At 40.5% G+C, this 13,675-nt stretch overlaps 1 protein-coding gene across 1 annotated transcript in view; it reads left to right on the top strand.

Moving 5' to 3' along the window:
• The first annotated feature begins 6,707 nt into the window (after positions 1-6,707).
• Positions 6,708-13,675, top strand: part of CUNH6orf58 (chromosome unknown C6orf58 homolog) — an 87,302-nt gene continuing 80,334 nt past the window's right edge. Inside the window, exons 1-2 of the mRNA XM_088451473.1 lie at positions 6,708-7,020; positions 8,524-8,610. Of these exons, the coding sequence (XP_088307599.1) occupies positions 6,723-7,020; positions 8,524-8,610 (385 nt within the window). The 5' untranslated portion in view covers positions 6,708-6,722. The remainder of the gene's footprint in view (positions 7,021-8,523; positions 8,611-13,675) is intronic.

The raw sequence follows: 13,675 nt of genomic DNA, 5'->3' as shown, positions 1-13,675 counted from the left end.
TTGTTCCTACAAGAGGTTAACTCTAAGATATTATATCATATCTTGATGTTGTAAATCAAGTTAGAAATTCTGCTATGTTAAAATAATAACAGTAACACTGAAGCCCCATGCACACTGGACGATATGCTCTGTGAGCGATATTGTTGAACGATTTCCCTATGAATTTCCCGTAGTCCTGGACAAATGATATTGTGAGTAAACACTGAGCGATTTCTCAAATAACTGAACAATACACACTGAACGATATGAACTAAATCATCCACAATAGTCAAAATTGAGCTGCATGTACAAATGACACAAGACATCGTTAACGACACACGGGAGCATGCATGGTTCTTTGCATAGTGCGTATACACTGGACAATTTGAAACAATGCTTCTTTCAAAGTTGACGTTATCGTTCATATTGTTTAAAAATATTGCCCAGTGTGTATGGGGCTTAAGGAAATTGAACTATACTTCACAAAAGAAAAAAATAATTTAATTTGTGTAATTAGTATGGTTTATAAATGATTCAGTATAGTTATTGAGTTGTAAAATATGTATAATGTTTATACTCATCTATGTACACACACATTATATACAGAAAAACAGACCAATGAATTATATATATATATTAAAGATGAGCAGGTTCGGATTTACTCAGATCTCAAAACGGCATTTTATTGGCTATCGGCTATCACGTGTTTTGGATAGCCAATAAAATAAATCCGAACTTGCGGTAAAATGGTGATAAGAACCGAGTAAATCCGAACCCGCACATCTCTAATATATATATATATATATATATATATATATATAGACACACACACATACATATATACTTGTCCTGGGTCTGGCACTCCCCACTCACTTTTAGCTCCGGCCGGTGCCCTCACAAATACATTTGTATACGGGAAGCAAGGCGCGGCACTCGTGGCACAATCATAAAGAAAGGTAGTGGGACCACAAACTGTGTTTCAACATTTCAATATATTAATCCATATTGTCATCATGAAAAACAATGAACAAACAAGACATATCTTTTATACCGAAGTCCAGTTCGTGAATGCCGGTATGCAGGAGGGGACCACTCAGCTGCCCTGCTTCCGCGGTGTATATTGATGTCATCAACAGGAGACGTTCAGTCACATGTGTGTTCAAAGAATGCCATCACCATAGTAACCCCTGGTAACACTGCAAAAATACAATGTAACATCAGGCTATTTAAAGTTAAGGCTGAAAGAATTTTTCAATAAAAATGTAAATCCACCCCCGCCAAGCATCCCCATTCAACTTAAGAAATTTGGTAAACGTTCTAGCTTCGATCCAAATTCTAATAATTCTAGTATCAGAACTTTTGTGCGATTATTAGATCAACAAGTGAGTACAGGATTGCAATCCTTCAAATCTCCTCACCCTAATTTATCATCACAGGAACACCAAGCCCTGAAAACACTATCTCAAAATGATAGTCTTACAATTCGACCTGTGGATAAAGGAGGGGTGGTACTCTTACAAGACACACAGGATTACCACAATGAAATCATGCGACAGCTCTTAGAGCCTGCAGTATACAAGAAATTAATAGGAGATCCGTCCAAAACATGGAAAAAATCCTTAATGGAAATACTTAATATGGCTTGTGATTCTGGAGTTATTAGTGATCAACTTCGTGACATTCTACTTCCCGAATTTCTGTTAGTACCTGTGTTCTACACAGTACCGAAGATCCACAAAGGCCTGGACCCTCCACCAGGCAGACCAATTGTGTCTGCGAAAGGTTCACTTTTCCAACTGATTGCCACTTTTCTGTACTCACTATTACAACCATTGATTCAGAAATAAAATACCTTCTTATTGGATACGACCACTTTTTTAAAGAAATTACAGAACCTAGGGAATATTCCAATTAACAGCTGGCTAGTGACAATTGATGTTATTAATTTATATACATCTATCCCACATTCTCTTGGCATAAGGGCAGTCAAAGAGTTCTTGGAAAAAAGAGTGACTGATTCCACCAAAATTGAAATTATCATATTGCTGTTTGATTTATTATTGAATAATAACTTTTTTCTTTACCAGGATGAATTCTTTCTTCAGGTCAGAGGCTGTGCCATGGGCAGTTCTATGGCACCAGCCTATGCTAATATTCTCATGTTTCCTGTTGAAACAGGTTTATTTTTTGTTGATCCTTTAATTTCTAGTAACATTGTTTTATTTACCCACTATAATGATGATTTATTTATAATTTGGCGTGAAGATATATCCATACTTACTAAATTGCTAGATAATCATAATGCGATGGATTGTCCTATAAAATTTACATTTGCATTTAGTCAACAAACCATTAATTTTCTTGATGTAAATGTTTTTATAAACGGTAACTATCTTCACACTACAGTTTTTACTAAAGCAACTGACAGAAATATGCTACTAAAAGCTTAAAGTTGACACCCCAAATCGTTAATTAACGGTCTTCCATATTCCCAAATGTTTCGGATTTTCCGCATCAACAGTTATTTTAATACGGCAGTGCATCAAATTGATCTGCTTATAGAAAAATTCCTGGAGAGGGGTTACTTTTTATATGTAAAGATAGAGTATTAGCTTTTAGTAGGGATGACTTATTAAAGAGTAGTAAGGTGAATAAAGATTCTTTATGTAAGTTTCCATGGGTCAACAGATTTAATGTTGCGTCACCATTAATAGCTCAGCTAAAAGGGGATGAAGCACTTCAGCTTCAAGACCAACAACTTATGCCTTGTTATTCCTGAGGTCGTAACCTCAAGGATATCCTTGTCAAGACTAATTCTTGTAATAAGAAGAAACAAATGATGACCTTTCTTAGCAACAAGCGGTTAGGATGCTTTAAATGTAGATGCGTCACTAGCCAGTTTTTATTGACGGGGTGACTCCTTTAAACATCCCCACACAGGCAAAATATATAAAATATGACACTATTTTAATTGTAGTTCGTCTTTCGTTGTCTACCAAATTATATGCCCTTGTGGGCTATATTATATCGGTAAGACGGAACGAAAATTCAAGGAGCGTATGGCCCACCAATGAGCGGCCATACGTGCAGCCTTAATAGCTAAAAATAGTAACCAACCAGTCGTGAGACATTTTTGTGAATTCAATCATCTGCTCAACAGTTTAATGGAAGGAGGAACACAATCAATCATCCTGTATTGTAGAGGGGGTAATCGTGGTCAAAGGCTCCTTCAGTGTGAAACAAGATGTATTCATCGTTTAGATGTCATCCATCCTAGGGGTCTTAATGACAATATCTCATTTTCTAGTTATAGGTAGGTTATATACTATTTTATATTGTCCCCTTTTTGATACATTTTACGATGTTCAATATATGGCTACTTTCCTATGTAAATAGCCTGATTTTACATTGTATTTTCGCAGTGTTACCAGGGGTTACTATGGTGATGGCATTCTTTGAACACACGAGACTGAACGTCTCCTGTTGATGACATCAGTATACACAGCGGCAGAAGGGCAGGCGAGCGGTCCCCTCCTGCATAACGGCATTCACGAGGTGGACTTCGGTATAAAAGGTATGTCTTGTTTGTTCATTGTTTTTCCTGATGACAATATGGATTAATATATTGAAATGTTGAAACAGTTTGTGGTCCCGCTATCTTTCTTTATGATTGTGCCACGAGTGCCGCGCCTTGCTTCCTATATATATATATATATATATATATATATATATACACACACACACACACACATATATATATATATATTACACATATGTATACATACACACATATATACATATGTATATACATACATACACACATATATATATATATATATAATATATATACATACACACACACACACATATATACATACACATATATACATGTATACATGTATAACTCATTGGTCTGTTTGTCTGTCTAGTTATGCATTCAGACACTCCTGCACCAACTGGGATGAAACCAGTGCGAGGTGGTCCAGTTGGATCCTGGCCAGGTTGTTGGTGTTCGCTGGGCAGTAATTTGACCTGGGGAGCCTGTTCTGAACATTCCACTGAATGGATTTTGACAAAAACCACAGAGTAGTAACATTGGATTCCAGAAGACATACTAGGGGGTTGAGGTCCTGGTTGGACCTCACATTGGTGTACGCTGGGCAAAACTTGTCCCGGGTGATGCTGGGAAGAACTTTGACCCTGGGAGCCTGTTCTGGGCCTTCCACTGGGTGGATTTGGATGAAAACTTCATAGAGGGTTGCCATTTAATCTGGGATGCCTAATGGAGTTTTCAGGTTTGACGTACTGGAATCCCCTAGTGAGGGGTTGTGATGGTAGTTTGGAAGAATTCGGGGAACTGGCCTGGACATCAGGACTCCTCATCCACAGGTCTTGGACATTGACGAGACCAGGTCAAAGGTGCGGAGTCTAACCTTCAGGGAGGTGTTCGCAAGTGACCCCTCCAAGTGGGATATGGGCTTAGCTGCACCCTACAGGCAGGTCGCGGCCCTTTGACCAGGTATCCAAGCCCCATGGGAATAGAGACTCGAATGTCAGTGGCCCAAGGGAAGTGCATAACCAAGGCACTATTGCACCGGGAGATTCACCAGGAGATGCTCTTTGTGAGGTACTTGTAAATAGCACTTGAACTGTGGGGTGGCACACAAAGGATACACAGGGAACGGTGTGTGGACACACTTAGCCACACAGAATGGCACTGGTAATATACACAGGTTGAGATGGAATGGTACTGTAGCTCACAGGAGACACTGGTAACTGTAATGTTCAGGCAGAGATGGAATTGCACTGTAGCTCACAGGAGACACTGGTAGCAAATATTCAGGCAGGGATGTAATCAGCACTGTTGCTCACAGGAACACTTGTAGCTTGTAATTGGTGCAGCTGTGAAACACTCAGGATAACCTTGTAGCTGGGAATCACAAAACAGCATGCACAGGTAGAGATATTAATCACCCTGGTGCTGAAAGGAGACACTGGAACTCCAACACACACAGAGCTATAAAAGCACTGTAGCTCACTGGAGGCTAGATACACAGGCCAGGAGTGTTATAAATCTGTGGCTCACAGGAATACACAGGAGACTTGGAACACAGGCAAGGATGTTATAGCTCTGTGGCTCACAGGATAATACACAGGAGACTTGGAACACAGGCAGGAATGTTATAGCTCTGTGGCTCACAGGAATGACACTGGAGGCTTGGAACACAGGCAGGAATGTTATAGCTCTGCTGCTCCCTGGAAAGCACTGGAACAAAGGCTTGGAATCCGAGGGAACCTGAAACAAAACTCAACTAGTAAATTAGGATTGACAACTGTTGATCAGGCAACTTCCTGGAGTTCTGGAGGCGGATTTATACCCTGGGGTAGCAGATTACTGGAGCACAGCGTCAGCTGACTGAGATCATGCTACCATTGGTTAGGAGGACTGTCACATGAGAGGAACTGTCATGGCGGCGCCCATGATGGGAACTCCGATCCCCAAAACACACAGCCAACCATGGAAGTCTGCAAAAGCTCCTAAGGTAGAATACTCAGCATCACACCCCTCATTGCACCAGGCGTCTGACCACAAGGAAGTCAGGGGAAGCCGGCACAGAGGTAAGAGATAGCCGATCCTAGGCTGAACCCTGACAGGAGTGCTTTGGGTCATGGTTGGACTAGGAAGAACTTTGACCCAGGGAGTCTGTTCTGGGCCTTCCACTGGATGGATTTGGATGACATCACATAAACTTGATAACTTGAAGATTTAAACCCAGGCAATGCCATGTACTTCAGCTAGTAATACATAAAGAATAGGGTTTTGCTTCATGGATTGATCAATGCATTAAGCCTACAGCCCACATCACTGGACCCCATTTCTCTGCAGGTCCTACATATCAGTCAAAAATGTTAATTCAAAATTAACCAAATAAACAAAGTCATAAATCCACTGCACTCGCCACTCCCAGGTTTGGGGTGCAAACCTGCACTCACCATTACCAGGCCTGGGTTGCAAAGTGGCTTGTGACCACATTGCTTAAATATATAAAAAACACAAAACTCAGCACTCGCCATCATAAAGTCACTCACCATAATACATCAATGCATTTAAGACAGAGTGGCGAGTGCAGTGGATTTATGACTGTTTATTTGGTTAATTTTTAATTAACATTTTTGTGATCACAGCTCTCTCATGCACCCTTCTGTCAGCTGCTTTTTTGGTAGTATGAAAGCAGGAGTATCTGCATTTTTTCATTGCTTGACTTTTTTATTGCATTTTGAATGTGTTCCTTCACTCTATTTGCTGAACAATAGTGAAACTTGCATAATTCAAGGTTGTGACCATAATAGCTGTACAGATGAGCACAATCAGTATAATAAAATTGCAAAAACAATTTATATTCTATGAGTAGGCATCATAAATTTTTCACAGCTTTTTTATATATCCTCAGATAATAAGAGGTTAGAACAAACATTGTGTAAAGTAACTGCAGAGCTTCACTTTTACATTATTTGCTCTGCAAGCTAAGCTGTTAAATTGCATAGGTTTCTTTTGCCAGAAAGCAAATATATTGACTTAACTTTATTTGACTTTCAAAGTCTATTCTACAGCTATAAACATGGGAAAGCAGTTTATGCTTTCCCATTTAGCATATGCTGTACGGTACGGAGCAACAGGTATTTAAAGGACAGGGTCTTAGAGCTGCTTACAACTTGTACTGAAAATTACATCATACCAGGCAATGGCTACATTATTGCTTTTATCGGTAATATGGGGGTTGCGCAGTGCTGATTCTAAAGTTACGAATTACGTCGCTGATTACCCACCAATGTGGGACCTTGTTCCAGGAAAACTAAGTGATTTCAGCATTCACAATAACAAGGTTGTTGTAATCAATCCCTGGAATTATCTGGGAAGGATGGGGATGTATAAAATATTATTGAATGTCACAGCACCATTTTTGGATATGAAAGAACCAGACAACAAAGAGAACATACTTTGGGGTTTGCCCTTGCAACACGGATGGCAGTTTCATACAGGTAATACTATCTGAATAACTGGAAGATCTCAGAGGCATAATAAGATTTAGGGTTCTTGGGTGCAACGCATTTCTTCAAGTCTTATTTGTATCTGTAAAGATCTTTATTTGTGTCTTAATTTACCTCTCCAACTTTTATTTAAAGTAGTAATAAATAGCAACTTTAAAACTAATCGATCCATTATTTAGCAGATTAAAATAACAATATATTCTTCAAATGTAATACTGAATGTTTTTGTTATTTCTCCTATGGCAGCAATTTTTAAGATTTTCTGCAATTTTTTGCTTTGGAATTTAGGGCCTAATTCGCCATGCTGATATTCACGCAAAAGGTTGATATTTTTCAACTGCAAATTGTCTAAGTAGCTAAAAAGTCACACAGCTCATGCACACCACTGAGTCGCAGTAGTGATGGAAATTCATGGTCTCAGAAATGTATTGGAAATGTATTGGTCGCTGACTGGGAGGTGGCTGTTCAGATGCACGTCTTACAGGTGCGTTATCGGCATGTCACATAACTGTTTGAAAACTCACTTATTTGCCTACATTGGAGGCCATACTCTGATAGAGGATCTGTACTCAGCATGGCACTGGTGCAAGTTTCATTGGTGCGACTGATTGTGGGATTGTTGCATCTAAAGATCCACAAAGTGGGCATCTCAGTCCTTGTACATTGAGCACACACTTGTACACCAGGGGAAGCATTAGCATAAAGTCGTAGAAGCAACTATGACAAAAAAACGCTAAAGCGGTTGCAGCAGCATGTGACTCAGCCCCTTAAAGTGGGGATTATTTTTAAGTCAAAACCAGTGTGATGTGTAGGTTTAAACCTTGACACACATCGCAGGCATCTTGGCTTCTCAGCCTTCATATTGCCAACTATTATATCAGGCACTATTGGTTGCCAAAATTGCTATTGAAATGCTAAGATTTGTGTCTACTCCTAGGTCTATTACTTCTCCTCCATAGACTTAAAATCCAGTGTTTATGTTACTTTAGTCTACTGACTGTGCTCTATATTGATAATCTACTGTTAGGAAAGTAAAAGGGCCGTTTCTCTCTTTACATTCTCCTTGACCTGTTTGTTGCATTCACCTATGCTATATCTGTAAGTGTGGTGCTGGTGCTATGGAATATGTGGTTCCCTATAATTAAATGATTACTTGATGATGATGATGATGATTAGGATAATAATCTTTCACAAAAAGAACAGTCTTTTGTAGAATAATAGAATAATGCGCTGTTAATTATTAGCTCATGCAATTCAATGATTTATTATTCTGGGAATACATTGCTAGAAACATGATATAGACATTCTGACAATAGGATTAGATAAGTTCCCCTTATCATAAACTGATTTTCAATTAAGTTTTCCATTAAATTTCTGTATTTTATGTAAAATAGGACATTAAAGACATATGTAAGTATAAAATTTATAATTACCATTTTCTCACATTTAAATGAATATCAGTAACAATACAGCTTTATTTTGTACCTAAACTAGGTCGATTAAAAGACAAATCTAAGCAGCCAGCCTGTGGGCAGAATGATGAAGACCAAACCTGCATCTCGGTTAGAAGTTGGTGGGCATGTAAGTACTGTATAGCAATATCAATGTGGCAGACGTTTCCATATGTGAAACATCCTTCAATGAAACCAATACACAAAATAGTAACCTTTTCTTGTGTTAAGAGTTTTTTTTCCACTCAAATTACAGCAAAGGTAACGATTTTTTTCTGTGCTTTAAAATTGAAATAAATGACCAGAAATTAGCTATAAATTGTGTTATGTGAGTTTCAACATTTCTTAGGAAACATCAGAAAGAACGAAACATTTTATTTTGGTGATATTTTTTTCTGCATTGCAAGCAGATGTACTGTGTCACAAAGCATTGCTAACATTATACATCTTTCCACATCTATTCTGATATTGTATTGTTGTAATTTTTAGGAACACAGAGTACTGGATAAACATGCACATACTGTATATCATTACGTTTTTTAAAGCAACGCTTATGCCTGAATCATGTTCTCTCTTCACGGTTGTGTGTCCACCAGGGTTCAACTAGGGAAACCTCTGGTCATTTCTGTACACGTTATTTGTGATAACTTACACAAACACTCACCAGGAAAAGGTATAAGCCACTTAAGATACTGTATAGTATGTTTGTTAAAATGGCTCCATACCCTTATTAATAGTGCTAGTACTCGTATATTGGACCTGACATATGCTGGCTCACCTCAGTCTCTACCCCCCTGATCCACCCATCTTCTGCTCTGTCTGGCCTGCTCCCTTCTCTATAGTTCTGCCCACAACATTTGCCATGAGCAAACTAGCTCAGAGCCCAGGGGGATGGGGGGTTCCAGTTGCCTCAAGACAAAACTGTATTTTAAATACATTTTATTCACTGTGTTTGGTGACAGCAGTGCGCACATGCAGCCCACTGTGTGCTGCCAGTGGGTCAGTGCCGAGGGAGGGAGGGAGGGAGGGGCATTTTGACCAGTGGGGGAACCCTCCCCTCCAGGGTAATGTAGAGATCCCCTTCAGTAGATGTACATGAAAATGATGTGGAGTGAGGGCGGAATTGCAGTTCAATGACCATAAAGGCCACCAAACGAAGACATTTGTAGTAACTGATGACGTCAGGGAACATCTACTGAATGGGATCTATCCACTACCTCCCCTGCAGTTCTTCCTCTCTGTTTTTGGCAGCCATCGCCAGGGAATGGCTAGATGCACATGGTATCTGACGTGACAATCATAGTCTTATGACAGTTTCAGGCTGTAAAATCTAGAGGAGTCAGAGAAGAACCTGCTGTTCTGCCTCAGGCTGTCAGACTCAGAGGACAAGGTAGAAGACAGCCTTAGCAGCCCTTTCTGGTATTGTAACGTAAGTAACTACTGGGGTGGAGTCTCTTGCCAGGGAACAAAAATGTGTGACGTGGAGAGGTAAGGGGAACATTAGCATGGTGTAGCATGTGGAGGGGATGGTGGAAGGGGAGCTCAATGTGGGATGTGGATGGCCCATCCAGGATGGTGAAAGTGAAGCATCAGCTCAGTGTGGCATGTAGAGGGACTGGGGGAGGGAGATCACAATATAGGATATGGATGGAAGAAGGGGAAAACAATGTGGAGGTGTAAGGGGAGCAGAATGTGTGATGTGGAGGGGGAAGGGGAGCACATGTGGGATGTGGATGGACTAATGGGAACACAATATTGGATGTGGAGGGGGGAAACGAAGCACAGTGTGAGATGTGGATGGAGAAAGGGGAACACAATGTGGGATGTGGAGGGAGAAGGGAAGCAGAATGTGGGATGTGGATGGAGGAAGGGAACACAATGTGGGGCACAGACATATAGGACAAGACAAGAAAAAACAAATGGGAAACAATCTACACAGAATATATTTTATGATGGCAATAGTAATATTAGTATAAAGGCTATACTGTATATAAACTTCAAAATATATCTTATAAAGAAGCAGCAAGTGAAAATATACTATACGCATGGTGGGCATGGTCTAAAATCTTGCCTAGGGCACCAAATTGGTAATGGCTGGCCCAGTTTGTTTCCTCCCAACAGTTCCAGTTTGACCTTACTGTACTTAACCAACACTTGTATGCCTCCTCCCTCCCCTATTACACTTCTCATGAACACAGAATGTGACCAAAACTGCATAAGAACAGATGCATAAGAATGCTTTGTGCTCGTGTGCAGTACAAAAAATATGCTTGTGTTCAACTCTACTTCAGCCTCTAAATTAAAAATTGTATTGTATAATGATTTTTTTTAGAGAAACAACCAATGATGATGATATTTGATGGCAACAGTCAATGAACGGACTGAAGTAACAGTTTTGAATTAGCAGGTCCACAATGTCAATACTTTTAAACTGCACTCTGATATAAGTAGGAATGAATTATATGCTTATTTAATGTGGCTATGTAACAGTACCATGTGAAATGCTAAACTCATTGCATGAGGCCTGCTTCCGAGATTTACGCAATGCCGATATTTACAGATATTTACAGATGAGCGATTGTTATTGCGCATGCACAAAAGCTGCACTGCGCACACACAGCAATTGTTTTGCAATTACTCTTGCCCAGAGAATTCACTCGCAAGTTAAGTGACAGGTAGTCAGCATATGGGGGAGGTAATGGAGGGTGGTTACAAAAATGCAGACGTGTCTGACCGTTAAAACGCCGTTCCATGGGCTAAAATATATTAGCCATTGTGATCTCCTTCGGAGTATGAGAGCTCTCCAAAAAAATTCAGAAATTAACATTCCATTGGAGACATGCAGAACAGAGATGAAATGACAGGAAACCATGGGAATCAAAACACCTGGTTGCATTTGCATGCAACCACTGTTTCCATAAGGGGGCGCTGCTCTTGCTGCATTCCATGACTTCTGATCTTCTTGGCTCCCAGTTGACGACTAAAGCATTTACAGTGGCCTGTTGTGGAGTGTCAGTAGCTGGATTTCTCCGGTGACAGAGAAGAGCAAGTGGATACTTACTGCTAAGTCTGAAACCCTGCTTTCTGCCAAGTCTGAATGGGCCAAAGTAGGAGAGAGAACAGGGACATTAGACCTGATTCAGAGATGGACTCAATGCCAATTTGTAGGCAGATTGAGCAATTTTTTTGCCATTGGTCATGCATGTAAGCTGCACTGCACACACGCAGCGATTGTTTTGCGGTTACGCACGCATAGAGGATCCATTCGCAAAGTGAGTGACAGGTACAGTAGTCAGTGTTTTGGGAAGTAACAGGGGGTGGCTAGGCAAATGCAGGTGTGTTTGACTGTTTAAATGCCATTTCATACATGGCTGCCCGATCTGCATCAATGTTACCTATGTTTACACTGTTGCATGTCATCAGATGGATAAGAGAAGGCAGCAGTGGGCATCCCTATGCTCGGGTAAACTTTGGAAACATTATCATATTTTCGAAGCTATGTTCCTTGAGAAATCGCAGATGTGATTGCATTAGTGTACATCTCTATATCACACCCATTATACTGTAGGTTAAAATGGAGCAAGTTAATGGTGGGTCTAGAAGGCATGGAGCACTGGGCTATACTCATGGAGTCTACAATTGATAATTACCAAGGCAGCAGAGGAGGCATTGCATGGGGAGCAGAGAAGAGTTGCAGGAGAGAAGCACGATAGCTTGGTTCCTGAGGAGCAGATGGGGGTCAGGTCTGGGTAATGGGATAATATGGGATGTATTGCAAGAGCTTGGGGAGGTGAAATGATGATTATGATGTGGTCATTTCATATTGTGGATCAGTACAAGATAGCATTTGTTAGAGATGTGTATTCCTGCCTGTTATCTTTCAGAAGCTTCTTAGCATGGGGTTTGGTAAAACAAGAGGTATTGTTCTTTGCATGTTGCTCTATAAACTACTATAACTATACATGAAGTTCACTAACACACATCAAACTGAAAATTTGTGATACATAGGTAAAAACTAAGAATAGATGATTCTTTAAACAGATGCAAGATTGCAGCCATTACTGACAGTTGTGGGGAATCCTCCCATATGACTTATTGTTAATCAGTGACAGACTGGCAATGCCATCAAAACTTTTTACTAGACTGGATCACTTGTATCTTCTCAGCTAATAAAAATAAGAGCTAAGTTATACCAGCAATAGTGTCTCCTTATGTTACAGTAGAATAGTCAGTATGTTACATATAGCCACTCACCAGTATAGTACCTCATGATGTAGCATATAATCACACAGCAGTATAGTACCTCATGATGTAGCATATAATCACAGCAGGGTTACTCAGATTACTGATGGGCTGGCAGAAGATCCCATGCTGTATCTGTAGTCAGGTGGTGTCTATTTACACCAGACGCCTCCTGCTGCATTAGCATATTAGTTGTACGGTATGGTACAGCCTCTTCCCTGCGACTGTGCAATACTGTACAACTGGAATCAGGCCCACTATTCGTATATTCATTCAGAATGTTTGAACTACTTAGGTGTTATGCTCTTAGCTTATTCTGAATATATAGGGTAAGTGTGTGATTGCTTGGGTAGAATTAGGGTAAGTGTGTGTGATTGCAGGGGTAGAATTAGGGTGTGTAGGGGGGCAATTGAGGTGCTAGGATAAATTAGGGTAGTTGGAGAAAAGATATTGGTTGCTGGAAAAGGTCAAGAGCATGAGGGGAGCAGTTTGACGTGTGAGGGGAACACTTGTAAGAGAAATGATGGGGCAGTGTGAGCTGTGGGGAGCAGAGAGTCAGTTATAAAGTAAGCAGTGAGGTGTGATGGGGCAGTGTGAGCTGTGGGGTGAGGGAGTGAGCTGTGGGGTGAACAGTGAGGTGTGATGGTGAATGAACGTCCAGTGTGCTGAATAACTTAAAAAGCTATACTCATTCAACTATGGGGCAAGAGCGATTGAATGGGCTGGTCAAATTGGTCTTGCAGAAGATCTGATGCTGCTATAATACCCCTCTATGCGAGGTACAGTATTACATCTGGCACTCTGCATCACGCTAAAACACATGCGTGTGCCAATACACAGGCAGTACACAATTTCCAGCAGACTCTGCAGCTGCTGAAGAGGTCAGGGGCAGGTCACATGACCAGTGTCAGGTGGTCAGATATGTGACAGTTGGAAGTGAGCAGCAGTTGGTT

This window comes from Taudactylus pleione, unplaced genomic scaffold, assembly GCF_031769625.1.
Source record: "Taudactylus pleione unplaced genomic scaffold, aTauple2 ptg000006l, whole genome shotgun sequence".
NCBI classification, from domain to species: Eukaryota; Metazoa; Chordata; class Amphibia; order Anura; family Myobatrachidae; genus Taudactylus; species Taudactylus pleione.
The sequence above is the reverse complement of the archived record's forward strand: the minus strand, read 5'-3'. Positions and strand labels throughout refer to the sequence as shown.